This window comes from Alternaria conjuncta (genome assembly GCF_024043145.1).
Source record: "Alternaria conjuncta strain BMP 0040 chromosome Unknown scaffold_10, whole genome shotgun sequence".
Lineage (NCBI taxonomy): Eukaryota > Fungi > Ascomycota > Dothideomycetes > Pleosporales > Pleosporaceae > Alternaria > Alternaria conjuncta.
Genome location: NW_026250099.1, coordinates 1,482,915 through 1,498,161, shown reverse-complemented (window position 1 = coordinate 1,498,161; position 15,247 = coordinate 1,482,915). Strand labels below are relative to the sequence as shown.

General features: G+C 52.4%; 5 protein-coding genes across 5 annotated transcripts; 2 read left to right on the top strand and 3 right to left on the bottom strand.

Moving 5' to 3' along the window:
- Positions 1-273: 273 nt before the first annotated feature.
- J4E85_007552 (uncharacterized protein) lies at positions 274-952 on the bottom strand (the record flags this gene model as incomplete). The annotated part of the gene is made up of 2 exons (XM_051471784.1): positions 274-390; positions 680-952. The coding sequence occupies 2 exons, from the start codon at positions 950-952 to the stop codon at positions 274-276; spliced, it is 390 nt and encodes a 129-aa protein (XP_051324858.1).
- A 3,297-nt stretch (positions 953-4,249) lies between these two features.
- On the bottom strand, positions 4,250-5,387 carry J4E85_007551 (uncharacterized protein; the record flags this gene model as incomplete). Its single annotated transcript, XM_051471783.1, is given in 2 exon segments — positions 4,250-4,599; positions 4,613-5,387. 2 exon segments carry the CDS (start codon positions 5,385-5,387, stop codon positions 4,250-4,252), a joined length of 1,125 nt encoding a protein of 374 aa, XP_051324857.1.
- Positions 5,388-6,048: 661 nt separating this feature from the next.
- Positions 6,049-8,310, top strand: J4E85_007550 (uncharacterized protein; the record flags this gene model as incomplete). Its single annotated transcript, XM_051471782.1, has 4 exons — positions 6,049-6,073; positions 6,173-7,712; positions 7,774-7,921; positions 7,957-8,310. The coding sequence occupies 4 exons, from the start codon at positions 6,049-6,051 to the stop codon at positions 8,308-8,310; spliced, it is 2,067 nt and encodes a 688-aa protein (XP_051324856.1).
- Positions 8,311-11,196: 2,886 nt separating this feature from the next.
- Positions 11,197-12,245, bottom strand: J4E85_007549 (uncharacterized protein; the record flags this gene model as incomplete). The annotated part of the gene is made up of 2 exons (XM_051471781.1): positions 11,197-11,759; positions 11,807-12,245. The coding sequence occupies 2 exons, from the start codon at positions 12,243-12,245 to the stop codon at positions 11,197-11,199; spliced, it is 1,002 nt and encodes a 333-aa protein (XP_051324855.1).
- An 899-nt stretch (positions 12,246-13,144) lies between these two features.
- J4E85_007548 (uncharacterized protein) lies at positions 13,145-14,757 on the top strand (the record flags this gene model as incomplete). The annotated part of the gene is made up of 2 exons (XM_051471780.1): positions 13,145-13,777; positions 13,837-14,757. 2 exons carry the CDS (start codon positions 13,145-13,147, stop codon positions 14,755-14,757), a joined length of 1,554 nt encoding a protein of 517 aa, XP_051324854.1.
- Positions 14,758-15,247: the final 490 nt, after the last annotated feature.

Below are 15,247 nucleotides of genomic sequence, written 5' to 3'. Positions count from 1 at the left end.
TTTTTGGCTGCGTTCTCCTTTCGGGTGGCTGCTGGCAAGGGATTGGATGGCCTATCTACGGTGATCGCCTGAGGGACGCCTGCGTTCACCGGGGGTAGCGTCGGACCACGCCGTCGCGGTCACGATACTCTCCCCTCTCTAGGCCATCACGAGAATCTCTTCGACCTCGTTCTCGTCTCTCTCGATTCTGATCCAAGGAGGGTGATCGACTCCGACTCCGACTTCTCAGCCTCGGAGAATCCCTCATTCTTTGCCCGGTCTCCCCTCGTCGATCTACAGCTTCTCGCGAGCGTAGGCGTGGACTGCTTCTTCTTCCACCTTCATGCTCTTGCCTAGTAACTCGTTGCTCTCTTCTCCTCTCCACAGTGCGGCTGCATCTTTGGCGATTTTCTTCGACTTGATCGGAACTGTCATCTTGCTCGTCCGACCGATCGCTGTAGTATATCACTCCCGTCCGGTCCGCGCGTCTTTCTCTTCGACGTGTCGCGGCTTCCGTCGATTCTCTGCGTCTGAAACGGGATCGATCCCTTTGTTCCCCGCGGCTTCTGCCATTCGTCCCATCGCCGTGAGTCTGGCCCTGTTCATCATTGATTCGATTGTCAGAAGTGGCCGCCGGTCTTCCAGGTCGATTCTCGCCGGTGCTGTCATATCGCTTCAATATGCCAGCTTCCATCCATACGTTATCTAGCAGCTTATCCACTTCAAACCACGCATCTCTCCATCTCTCTATCTCCTTCTTATCACCTTCGTCTAGAATGACGATATTTCTCTCAATCACGTCCTTATTGTTGCGCATGCGATGGAAGTCTTTGGCCAAGATTCTAAGCTCTTCCCTCTGCCGGTCGCTTGGCACAAGAGCTTGCTCAAGCTCTCTCTTTTTGAGCTGCAGCTCAAACTCAAGTGTTTCGACCAGACCTGCGTTGTCAAGTCTTTCTGTCTTGAGCTCCTTCATCTTCGCTTTAGTAAATTGAGTAGACAATCTGTGCTGCCGGCCTAAGGAAAGCGCTCGTTGAAACTTCATGGCCAGATCACGACAGAGTGTCAAAGCAAGGGTGCTATCATCGTCTTCTTTGATCTCTGTCAGCTTCGGACTTTTTCTCGTGTAGTTACGGGCCGCGGTTGGTGCCGCCCAACGGGCGACGATAGCCTCTTCTTTCGTGGGCGGATGTCCTGCATGGTAAGGCATCTTTACTGGTTCTTTCTTGCCGTAGAGATGATGGCGAGGTTCCTCTTTCCTGTCAATTAAGATGAAGTTCGTGGACGACAGAACGGAACGGAACGAACGGTCTCTTATATACGGCAATAAAAGTTCAGACTAGCGAACAAAGAACTACGAACAAGACAAAGCATGCTTTCATGGGAACTATCCAGCCTCGATCCTGGTTTCATACGACATTGAATGAGGGTGCCTCGCGTAGCTCCCGCTGGAAAGCGCAAGCAAATGTCAAATGTAGCCTCGGCGACCATTTCCATCATGAATTAGCCGCTGATACGGGAGCTAATTACCTCAGAGGAGCTACATCTAACTGTTACCAATGGTTGTCAGAACAGCGCAGTCTTCACCATGTGAAGGCTGTTACAACTTTCACTACAGCCTCGAACACCGTTGACTCCGGTCACGTGCGCTGAACGCTCGGTTTCATTACAGGGCACGGGTGCTCTTGCGCCACACCCAGCTCACGCTCCACTCTACTCCAGAAGAAGTTCTACTCGGGTCTTTTAATTGACCTCGCGCTCTGCCTAACTACACAACCAACGCTGGCCAAACACCACCTCTCAACTAATATCTAACAAGACATACGGATACTAAGGAGACACTATCTTCTGATCACGAAAAGACAACACAGTGGATACCGTACACCCGCCTTAACATGCAAACGTCTGGGCATGGGTCTTCGGTACGTACAAAGTCCTAGACACCCGATTGACTGTTTTCATCTGTGCACTGCACATACATCTCGCAGCACACGCAATTAAAGCGACTGACATAACGTAGGCTGACGATTCGGGTGATGATGCCGAGATCACAACCGATGTATTCGTTGTTGAAGAGCTTAAGCATAGCGAAGCTACTTACCACGAGTCACAAGATAGCACTGGCAACAACCAGCCAAAGCCGACCGTCGGGAAGACTCAGCCAGACCTTCAATTAACTTCCACGAAACGGCGTCACGAACACACTCCTGACGAAGACGAGAAAAGAGTCCGCGTCAAAACCAACCACACGCTACAAAGCCCATCAACATCGGATGGCCTACTCACACCACCTTTGGCACACTCCGGCGGACAGACTCCGGATATCTTGCGGATCATGGCGGACGTTGCAGCGGTCACTGATGAGATTGTTGCATGCATGGAAAATACGTCTTCGGCAATCAGTGACCTTGAACGTAAGGCCGTACTGAGTCAATTACGAGACGTGCTGGGTATGCTTGTTCCTTGCGTGACTGAGGTCCGCGACATAGGAGTCCTGGGTGTTGAGATCGTTGGGCTTGCAGCTCTAGTAGATCCCTCGCTCGAGTATGAAGGTATATTTACTATCATCGCGTCGCCCTATGCCAGCAGCATTCCGAAGCGGTTGGAACTCGATTATACCCATCACTTCGCAATCGGAGATATGTTTTGGGATCGCTCGACAGAGTTCGCAGCCGACCAAAACCTGAAGCCGGGTATAAAGGCCGCCCCAAGCCCACAAGGATTAGTTTGTGCTGCCTGGCGTCTGCACATTGTCACAAAAGTGACTCCACGATGTATTTGGACGACGGTCTGCCGACTTAGTGGCGGAAAGGGGCTGTCGCGTCTAGACAAAGACGACATCTGGATGTACTTACATCTTCACAGTTATAAAAACGGAAGACTGCCACGAAGCATGCGAGCTAAGCATAACGATTCACTTCACGCGTCACTGACATATATTTCCGACCCGGATTACGATGACAAGGCTATCGGTGCACACACACACTTCTCTGCAATAGATGTAGTACCACACTACCCTAGCGAGGAGATGTTACCTGTGGGAAAACTTGATAAGGACAGTCGCGACCTTTTCCTTGGACTGAAAGCCAATGCAAACAGCCCAGATGGAAAACTTGTCGCACACCCAAAAGGGATGGATGAGGCTGCGGTGAAGCGCGGCCTTGAACTGGTAGACCCCTATCCTCGGAGTGCCATGCCTCTTCCAAAGGCTGAGCGAACAGGTAACAGGTTGTTCCATCAACTGCGCATCCATCCTTCCAAAGGGACTACCGCGAAAGATCCCGTGAGAGATTCCGCAAATCTTCTCCAAAAGTCACGCGCGTTCAGCTCTGCGTACTCAACGACAAGTTCCAATGAGGAACAAGCCCGGTCTTCGGTTGATCACCCTCGAAGCCGATCCGTCAACAAGGTCAGTCCATTCAACGTCATGCCTCACACTCTTTTCAGCCCGGTATCGCATCCACACCAACAAACACTAGCGCATACTGCGAATGCGGTGAGGGCAAGTCGAAGATTTGGGGGCGAGAAGGCCGGTACTCCAGCCACCGGCCAACGGAAAGCTCCTTCTCATGCTAACACAATGCCCAAGATCGCTTCGATTGCCAACCAACCTGCCATGGCACAAACTTTACATCAGCACGATGGAGTAATGACCAATGCCATCCTCAATGTGACAGAGCAGAACCAGTCCCTCAATCTCAACCAGCCGGCATCGAGCCCGTCATCCAGTCCAGAGAGGAAACGTACCGATGGGGCTGATTAGCTCTGCTCGTAGCTACGGAGTGGGCTTTAAAGGTGAAGTATGAATTTGTTTAAATAAACGAATATTCCAGCTTATGAAGGCTTTCTCCCACGAGTAAAGTTCACGAGAAAACAGGCCCTCCGCCAACCTGCGGGCACGAACCGCTTAGACAATGGTCTCGGGCTTGGCGTCCGGAGAAGGTGAAGTATATGGTTACTTCGTAACGCAGTGACGAATTGATTCACCGTGCGTCGTGGATTAGCTAGTCTTCGGATTTCTTTCCTATATAGTGTCCCGCCAGTGTTGTCTGGGCGCGCTGCCGCCTAATAAGTCATGATCTCATGTTTGTAGGTCTCATCGCATCAACAGAATTAGCTTTAAATCACAGTATGATTAATCTTTCATGGAATTGGCCAAGTAACGACACTGCCCTACTACACGATGTTTCACAAGATGCCCAGCAACAAACTTCTCACAAAGCACCCTGTCTACCACAGCCCCTGTCATTGTCCCCTGGAGGGTTTCGACTTCTTATCCTCCGGGCGCTTTCATCGTGAGTCCTATGCTGCTGACTTTCGCGGTGACTACGTTCCCGATATTCTGGTGTGTCTCTAGATGTACCTCGTTCTCGTCCTGGACTGCTTGATCGACTTCGGTTCCGTCGTTCGCGATGCGCGTCATGATCATGCGCTTGTTGTCGCGCATGGCGGGGCATGGAGACATCGTTGCCATGGCGTGGTGGTGGGGGAGGCGGCGGCGGCGGCGGCGGCGGGCGCGACGGATATGCCCGATACATTCTTCGCGGATGCTCACCAGAGTATTGGGACGAGCTCGGAGATGTCGGACGGTCTCCAGCGTTATTGGTGCGTCTAATAGTCTGCCTGCCATGTGTACTTGCACCTTTCCCCTTGTCGAGGTTCGTGGGGCTTTGGGCTTCGACACTGTTCTGCCATTCCGAGATATCGCTTCTTCGTCTTCCCGCCTGCCTTTGTCGAGCGGGCTCTACCACCGGTGCAGCTAACGGCAAGTTGTCGCCAGGTATATTCGCCCGGCCTCCGTTTCTTCCGGCTTCGTTCTTTGACTCAGTCGCTCTAGGTGGCCTTTCGTTGTCCGCATCTGAATCGTCGTCGGGTACTAGCCGCCCTGCATCTGTCCACACTTTGGCTAGAATCTTGTCTATGTCGGCCCAAGCCTTCCGCCACCTGTTCAAACCGCGCGCAAGATCCCTATCGTAGTTCGCTATCGTTTCATCCATGATATCTTGGTTGGCTTTCGTTCGCTCGACACTTTGGGCTAACATCTTCAAAGTCTTCTTTTGGAACTCGGTCGGCTCTTTGTTTGGCTGTATTTCTGCGCACTTGGCGTTAAAGCGATGAGTGAACGACTCCAAAGAACCTTTGTTATCGGCTTGCTTCAAGCGCGTTTCGTGCTTCCATCTTTTGACGTCCTGTACCGCATGAATGTGACCACGACCTAATGCAAGAGCGGTCTGAATCTTCTTCTCAAGCTCTTCTGTTAGAACCAATGCCAAAGCCTCGCGTCTACCATCTCGTACTCTCTTGAGCCGTGGCCGCAAGGTACTCGATCCCGAGCTGTGTGCCGTTGGATGCACCCATATCTGACAAGCTCTTTCGGAGAAAGTCGTATCCAATTCTGCATCGTCGTACATGGCTCTTGTCTTGGAAGATAGGATTCGTTGCGACAAGATGCGCGAAGCTTCCCTGCTTTTAAGCATCATGACAAAGCTAGCAGATTTCTTTGACCGCAACGCTGCTTTGTAAGTTGACAACAAAGGTTTGCTTAGTACTATCAGCCACGCCACTTTCAATATATTCATTATGGAAGACTTCACAGTGTACGACTGCGCGAGTCGATTGGCTATTGCAAGACACCATCGTCCACGTACATCCCAGAACTCGGAAGTGGGATCTAGATATACACCAAGTTTTCGAAAGCAGCCAGTTCTGTATCAATTAAGGATGCCCACTAGGTTGGTTCCATCCAAGGGGCAGTGGCAGTGGCAGACACAACTGCTAGATGATCACGCTACATTCACTCACTCGTTGCACGGATCGCCCCAATGCAGCAGTGCACTACGTCAGGAACTTTCTGATTACGATGAATTGATCCACCCGGAGGGGGCAGAGCTCGCGCTACTGTTGCGAATCACTGCGCTGAAATCGACTACATCAAGTGCGCATTTCACTGATCCTTCCCAGATAGACCTTTCTACACAAACTAATTCTCAACCGAACCCTCAACCGAAATATCACAACTGTTTCGATCATTACACCTACCAATACCCTTTAACACTTGCGCATCCGCCAAACATGTCGGGTCGTCGTGGTCATGAAGGTAAGCCTTTCCCCTCTACAACTTCCAGAACTATCCTAATCAAGACAGACAAAGACAGTCCGCAAGCATCACGAGTAACACGCCCTAGAGGCTATGTAGCGAACTCTGGTCAGACCTTCGATGAACTCGAGGAGGTGGTCGTCGCCGATTCGGAAAGCTCGACACTGAGCCCGGCCAGCCCTCCCTCGCACCCTGAACAAGAGATCGAGCGCGCACCGCAGCCGACTCACGCCCCTTCTCCAAAACCACAACGGGAAGCACGCGAAGCGAGTGTTGATAGCCAAGACGGGTATCATACACCTTCGGAGTTCCCCGGGGAAGAGCGCGAACCTGCTGCTAGTTTCCAAGAGCAACCTACACGCCCTCATGGTAGGCAAACAACCAGCCCTTCGCCACCCGAGCTGCAGTCTCGTCCGGGTACCAACACAGCTCCTCCACTATCTCGTCAGGAAGAGCGTAGCTTGGACGCCATTCCCCAAGACCAGACCGCACGGCTTCACGAAGCGCGAGGACCGATTGCCAATAACCGAGGAGACGTACATGCGACTACCGTTCGCCCACCGTCTGAACACCCCTCTCCAGTCGAGCTCAGCCCTAGTGGTAGTAGTCGTGATGGTCAATCATACCAAGATGTCGTCGTGCGAGAGCCACCCCTAGGCTCCACCGATGCACCTATTACCATTCCACGAGCGGATACCGAGCACACATTCAAGACAAGCAAAGTCATGCAGTTCCTAGCAGCGTATGGAAGCGCACAACAAAGGCCAAACCTCATCGTTGACTTCAGTACACCACTTGGTCAGAGGCAGATGCTGGCTCTCATTCAAGACTTCGCTTCTTGGTGGGCTTCCAATGGCGGTTGCATAAAGCGCGGAAATCTTGGTCTCGAAATGCCTGACCTTGCCGGGCTCTTGTTCCCGCAATATGATGGGTTGACAACGATGATCATGTCTAAGCAATCCACTCATGTACCACAACCCATCCGGCAACGTCTCGACGAGGTGTTTTGGGAAGGCATGCTCTTTTGGTTTCGTACTTCCGAGTACGCGGTGGACCCAAAACAGGTCTTGGGGGACAAATGTGGTTTGACTGCGCATGGCAAAGCTCTCTCAGGATGGAGGATTTGCTTAGTCCAGAAAGTCTTCCCCAACGTAGTCCTAGTTACTTGGGGCCGGACTTCTCAAGGCCATGATCTGGACAAGATACACCCTGGGAACCGTTGGCAATTCATGCGACTACTTCCATTTGACCGTCGAGGTTGGCCCGAAGATGTTTCAAGGAAACATAGCCCCCATGACAATATCCTCATGCATCCAAAGGAAGATGAAGGCTGGTCAGTCCAGGAGTTGAAGACACATTGCAACTTCAATGTACTTGTTGCCAACGAAGTCATACCCACTCAGGGTTTCATATTCGCAGGATATCTCACAGACGACAGTCTTGGTATGGTTAAGTGGGTTCGCAATGCCGCTTTTGTTGGGCTTGCCGAGCTTAAGTACATGCCTCCAACCCCATCTGGAGTCGACGAGGGTGCAGTACGGCGAGGTTTGGAGAATAACCACTATCCGCGGCAGCAACCAACCGGCTCTATCAAGCCAAAGCTGTTCCCTGCAGCGTACCGAATGCCAGCACCTCCCCCGTACGTCCCAGCACCGGGAGGAGAAGTGTTTGCCTTCCAAGATGCACCGTCATCTCCCCAGATCCCTACTGGTCCTCGTGGCACAGGTGGCGGTAGGCCTCGCGATCGTCCCGCACGTGGTCCTGGAAGGCAACGTAGTCGGTCGCGAAGTCCACTACCTCGTGAACGTCAAGCTGACCGAAACGGAGACTATGCTCGAGGTTACCCTGGTAGATCAGCGCAACCTGATCAACCCAATCATCAGCAAGAAGGCCACGATCGCCCTGCCGACACGCGTCTCGGCGACAATATCAACCGTCCTGTCTTCATGCCAGTGAACAACGTGATGCAAGATGGAAGATATCAGCCTCACGTTATCCATAATCATGCGTCGCGCGATCACGACGACAACCGCAACCCCGAGCGTGAGAACTACGGGGACGATCGTGGCCATGACAGAGCTGAACAGGGTGGCGAGTACCAGCATCCTGAGCCGCGCGAGTACGATCACGACCACGACCGTCGTCGCGAGCGTGAACACTACGAGGACGATGGTGGCCGTGGCAGGCATGAGCAGGGTGGCGAGTACCAGAACGGGGATTTACTCAACTATGGTTGAGAGTACAAGAGGCCTTTCGTACGAAGAAGCCTCTTTGTTACCCTGGCATCCGAATCCGAAGCGCGTATATGGGTCGATGTCGGTATCTCATCTCAAGAGGTATTCTCGACATACCTTACGCTGAGCTTCAATTGAGGAAATGGACTTGTTACCGCCGATATATAAAGCGAGGCCTTGTTCATTGTATATGATGTAAAACAATGAAGTGTAGGATTCTTGATGGCGCGATGTGCTTTGTTCAAGCTTTTGTTATCGACGTTCCTTGACGACCGAGGGACGAGACGATATTCGCGTCGTTCTTTGTGTAATTTTCTGACTGCGAGACCCCTACGTCAAGTGACCTCGTTGTTCAAAGTGCAGTATATGCGAGCTTTAACAGGGCTATCGCAACGTGATAGCCTCAGTCAATGCTCGCTGTTCGTATGATAACTGCGTTGACGATGGTCCAACAAGCCTAGTTGCTGCGGCCGCAACATCGGTCGACAGCTTTCGAGGTTGGTCGCAACCAAATCGTGAGTTTTGTCACATCATCTCGAGTTCTAGTCCTCATCAATCCGTGAAGCCTATAACACGGGTTAAGTGACGTAGACTCGGGGCACCAAAGTCCTCGGCCTGATTAACACATATTCTCGTGTGCTTGTATCCATGCATGTCGCTTGCGACGACAACCAAGGCGCAGAAGAATTGATAACCATCCAAAAAGTAATGGACTATGCGATAGACGTTTCGATATAATGAGAGGAAAAGGCAAGTCGAGGGTCGAACGTGCGACAGCTCCGAGATGATCGCCCGAAGCTAACCCAAGAATGAGGCGGTCGAAGACGCTAAGCACGTGTCGTGACATCACTCATAATCTTCCCTTCCCCTGACTCTACCCTCGAGCTTAGATGCGCATCAGAATGATTATATCAATTATCTGCGACTACATACGATAGTGTGAACGGGTTGAGTCAGGTCGCAACAGTGACGTGCTACCAGATCAATGCCTGAGACATATCATTTTCCCTGGAACCAAGCATCCTGAACAACATCCTTCGCTGATGCCCTCGCGGAAGGCTCCATTCGTAGCATCCTTCCGATGAGTGCGCCGACTCTCAAAATGTCTCCTCGGCTCATATCCTCGTGCCTCTCCCCATCAAAGTACATTTCCTCTAACCACTCTTGAAGTGAGCTAGTGGGGTCGCTCTCATCCAATGTCTTTTCCATGGCATGCCAATCCATCTTCCAACGATCCGGCAAATCGTCGCTGACTGCCTCGAGCATTTGCTGGACAAGGCCTGCAGGCGTTATCATGAAGCTGTCAAACGGCGGCTGTCCGACAACGAGCTCAAAAAGCTTGATACTTTGTCAGCTATCCATCGGGGCGCTAGGGCTTGCCAGGCAGAAGTCGGACTCACCAAGCACCCCATACTCCAGAGATCTACACGATAATCCACCTTGTCTTTGAAGATAATCTCCGGGGCGCGCACGGCAAGTGGAGTACGCAGGGCGCCAGGACACTCCTCGTGTAAAAAAGATTGACCAAAATCAATGATCTTGATCGAGCTGAAGGATGACTTGATGTCTATAGGGTAGGAGGTAGGTCTGACGAGATATCGGGGCATATTAGGTCCTATTGGCTGACCATCCCTTCTTTGCACAGTGCCTGTTTCGGGCCGTCCCAGCTTTTGGAGGAAATCTTCTTCTCGCAAGGCTTGGAGCGAAGGGATCGTGAACGCTAGGTTGCGGGTGTGCAGATCTAAGAACGATTAGCAGTGCTGATATGGACATTGACATTATACCGTACCTGCATGCGCAATTCCTCGCTCGTGAAGGTAGCACAAACCAAGCAAAGCTTGTTTCGCAATGGTTTTCGCAAGCTTCCCAGGAAGCCTTTCCATGGAACGCGCGTCGAGGTAATCGGCCACACTCGGTCCTAGCAACTCTAGCACCAAGCACTCATGGTTTCCATTTGGACCACTAATCTGGAAAGAATCTGTCATTGTCATGAGATGCTGGTGGCCAGGCTGATGCGATTGCGCTGCCGCTATTGTACGCAAGACTGCAGCCTCCCGATTCTTATGGTTTGTCTCAGATACCGATATCTTCAAAGCGACATACGTTTGGTCCCTAGCAGCATCTCAGCTCAAGTTGTCGATGTTTCGCAGAAAGCGGGACCTGGTATCGCGCGCAGCCCAGACAGTCGAGTATCCACCCCAGCCTAATTTGTGCAGGACTTTGTATCTGCCATTGCTCAAACGATCGCCCAGGTGAACGGGGTGATAACCACCTCTTTTGTAACGATGCAAAGGCTCGGCATCAATGTCGCAACTATGTGTATTCCAATCCATCGGTGGACCACGCTGAGGCTGTGCGTATGTAGATGAAAGTGAACGTGTAGACGCGATTGCCGTCATGGACGATTTGTTTACGAGCCCTTTCTGAACCGATATGGTGCGAGTTCGAGCGAACATCCTGGCGACGCTCATGTTTTCGCTCACACGCTTGCATTGGAATGTGAGTGATGTCTAGCTACTCTATGGTGGCGTAAAGATCAGACCCTTCCAAGGTTGAGAAGCGACTCGTGGACGCCAAGGCAATCATCATGCCGGGCCGCAAGTTGAGCCGGCGCGCGGTTCGAGCCACCCGAACATCACAACAACAAAATCGTCCGAACTTCAGCGCGCCACAACTCCGCCAATACCGACCAGATACTGAAAGCGATTAGAGCATTCGTTCCGCGCAGATAAGGCGCAGATTTCAACGAAAGCCGGAAATGAGCTCACAGTCGCACCTCTCACGTGTGATGATCACGCCTGCCGGGTCGAGTTTCAACACGGATGAAAACAGGAAAAGCTCATTTGGGTGTCAGACTACAAAAGTACAATCATCTATCTATAACTAGGCTTAACACAGACTCTCGCCACGACTTTGATACGGCTTAAAGAAGTCGCGAATCGACATTCTCATCGCCTCTGGAGTCCCTTCCACGACTGCCTGCTCACGCGTTTCTTCCTGGAGCCACTCGATAGCTGAGTCTTTACGTAACGGGGTTTCGCGCACACTATTTCGAGACTCGACTACTCTCCGAGATTTTCCTTCACTCGGTTCACTCAGTTCACGATCTTCCCGCTTCCGCTTATTGCTACTGGGGCGATAAGGCAAGTCTTCGGATGGTTCGGACGGCTTTGGAGATGGCATGTCTCTCTTGTTGTACTCCAGCGCTAATTGTCGTAGGCCATCTTTGAAGTCTTGAGCCTTCCGCGAGCTTGGTGCGGAGCGTGTTATCTCTTGCCCTGCCATTGCTTCGACGCTGTCGTCGATGCTTACATAGCTAGATGATTGCTCGACATCATCTGCCATAACTGCCGATGGCATAACGTCGCCTTGGGAGATTTGGCTATTTTTGTCTCGATAGTCGCCCGGTCTCTTCCAGTCAAGAGTCGGTTTCGCTGTGATCTCTAGACGGGCTGGGGTGATGTCGCATGTATCGCAATTGGATTCCTCCATGCGCCACAGTTCAGCGTCACTTTGAGCATGTGAATGAGATGAAACCGGCGAACGCGGACTCGCAAGACCATCGTGTGAATGTTCGGAAGCTCGGTCATGCCTTTGCGGCCGTGAGCGGGACTGAGATCGATAGCGAGGTTGTCCACGACTTCGCCCATTCGAGCGTTCCTGCCTTCCATTGTCATGGGTATGAGGCTCTCTTCTACGATGCCTGGACCTGTTGTCTTGTCTTCGCGATCGAGAGTGAGACCTGGACCGATACTCAGTACGAGAACGTTCGGCATGATTGGGACTTCGTGATCTATCCTCCCGCCTATTTGCGCGGCGTGAGCTCCGGTGTCTTCTGTCTCGCGATCTTGAGCGAGCGCGCGGCTCTCGGCGTCCCTGCCCAGCCGTACGCCGCTCAGATGGTTGTTCAGGTCGATATTTCTTGATCTGGCCGTCATGCGTCCACAGGCGATCAAGTTCCTGCTGTACTTCGAACCAAGCGTTTGTCCATCTCGCCTTTCCCAACTTTATCTTGTCTTCGTGCCTTTGGCGCTGACTTTGGTGAAATTTAAGAGTTTGCTGACACTTTTTCTGCTCTTCAAGAAGATCTTGTAGTCTGTTTCTTTCTTCGTCAGTTGCTCGACCTGTTTTTCTCACCTTCTTTTTCGTAATCTTGATTAAATACTCCAGCTCCTCTTTCCAGGCCTCGGTCTTTGCTTCGTTCTCAAAACGGACCTTCACTCCCTCAGCGTACTTTTCCGGCGTGGTCCAGTACGAGTGGGCGATACATAAGGCATTTTGTATTTTCTCCGCCAGTGGTTCGGATAGCACCAACGCATCAAACGCGTGTTCTCCGTCCCTTATAGCAAGGAAACATGCCGGATCAGTGGTACATCTAAGTCTGTCTCTGTCGTACCTCGTCCACTGACGGTTCATTGTCTTTAATTCATTGGAGTGAGGATTAGGATCGTAATCCGGATAAAATAGGTAATGATGGTCCATGTCGGGCGGCTGTAGAATGAATGATGGCATCCTTGCGCAAGATATAGGTTCTATAGGTTCTATGGGTTCGAACAAAGGAGTTTATCACTCTACCACGTATATCCGGATTGGGATAACGTAGTAGGCCTACAACAAAGATAGCAATTTTCTTTCATTGTCGTTTTGGTTGATTCGCTTTTCTTTCACTCTGGTAAGGCCATTCACATCCGTTGATCTTCGCCGAGGCCCATTCTTGTCAGCAGCAATACGAAACTAGACTAGATTCGTGATACACAACGTCCGTGAGCACGTACCCGGACCTACGAAAGAGCAGGCGCAATTGCCTTCGATATTCACTGAGGTCAACGCGGGCGCAATGCCTGCCCCTACTTCAGTGGCTGCAGCCATGAAATCACAGGCAATACCACTCTACCCGCACAACGATCTCAACCCCTTACTGGCAGAAAAAAGGGATCAACTCTCACTATGCCTGGCCAACGTGATCGCCCAAGGCCGCCTTCAGAGCCTCACAGCCGGGACTCTCCGCAGCATGAAGCCGACGACGGTCCACAGTATGATCGAGTACCGGCACGAAACCATGATCGCGGTTACGACGAGCGTGAAGAGCACGGAGACCGGTACAGGGAAGACGACCTGCCTCTCGACTATGGTGAAGGAGAGCCCCGTCATCAACCTCAACCTCAACCTCGACCTCGAGACCGGTCACCACCTCCACGCCCCCGCAGTCGAAGTCGGGGTCGAGACTACTCCAGAGAACGACCTCGTGGCGGGCAGCAAGACCGAAGATCCCCCAGTCGGCGGCGAGACCGAAGATCCCCTAGTCGGCGACGAGACCAAACCGAAAGAAGGCCTCCTCGACCTTACAATACTGAGCGCGGTCAGGGGCGAGACCCGCGCACGAGACGATCTCGCTCTCCCGGTACTGAGCGCGCGCCGAGACCGCAGACACCACAACCACTTGCTCATCCTCCTCTTCCCCAAACTCGCGGTACGGGCTATACCGTCATCGATCATCGTACAGGAGTTGAACACGTCTGGACCCCTGAGTACGGACAGTCTCGCGGCTCATACACGGATTTGACGAAGGAGTATCTCGCTACCGACGTTGTTTCCGTTCGACTCTGTGACTTCTCATCTGACGACCAAGCGAAAATTGGACAGAGTTTCACACCGTCTTCACAAGGTATGATCAACGTGAAGCATGATGTGCCTTTCATCTTCAAACGAGTGGAGCGGGACTACGGCATTGGCTGGGTTGCTCACGGCTTCGGAGGGCGCGGATTGAAGAGAGCGCATTGGATACCAAAGTCGGAGCATGCAAAGTATCTGGGAGTGGCCAGTGATGACGATTCGTCCGGATCTCGAGGAAACGGTAGTCCGCATGAACAAATGAAGGTGCGGCGAACCCCAGGAGCAAGATTTCTCGAGAACATAAGTCATGTCTTCGCGGGTGAGTTGGTGAAAGTCACCTTCCCACGAAAGCCTTACTACTGGGGCCGGCTGACGCTTTGGGATTTCCACCGGCTGTGTTGCCTCAGTGATTTCCTCACGGCAGCTCCTGGGTCGAGCGCCGCCAATGAGGTTCCACCAACGATGGACTTCGACCACGGTGCGTTGAAAGAGCTGCGAACTGCGGACGACTCTTTGCCCAAATACATGAGAGATCATCTCGCGACTCTCGATGCTCTACACAAGCCAAAGCCATCCGAAGACGACACGGACGCAGATGCCCGTCCGCCTAGGGCTCAGGCAGCACCGGATAACCGCAGTCCACCTCGCATCGGGCGCCCTGTTGCTACAGACGTTCGCTCGACAGCGCCGCAAGATCAGCCTCGACAACCTCCAACGAGGACTACGAACGCGCCGAGGGACCCAAGACCCCAACCACCCACAGGGCCGAGGTTAAAGCGCTCGCGCGACGGTGATGATCCTCCGGCGCAGAATACCACCCGTCGACGGCGGGATTAGTAGAGCGCTTGGCAGGGTCCTCGAGGCGATGTGGGAGGAGCCGTGGGGGGGTATCCGTCTGCACTAGTCTCCAGTTCACAGTGAGCAGCGCATCACGCCAACCTAGGAAAAAACTGAACACCCTAGAGCCTACGTTGACGTTCGGTCACCCACTTTGCAGATTCTTGTCTTGATGTAGTCCCCAGGCCTTTTCAGTTTTTTCCTTGTATGAGGTGGCATTGTGCTCAAGGAACAAAGCGGGGAGGAATGTACCCAATGCGCAAAACGGGGCGGGCTGATCATCCAAAGAAGGCAAACTCTTTGTAGACAGATGCTCAAGTGATTCGGAGTAGAAAGAAGCGGGCTTTCTTTTGTTGCAAGACATGGGAGGCGGAAAAGTTCATGGCTGTTCGCCGTCGTCTTCATCGGTGAAGTTCCATGGGATTAACGCTTCATGGACGATGCGGCGCTCTAGACCAGGGGTCATCTTCGTGATGCGACTCGGTTAGCC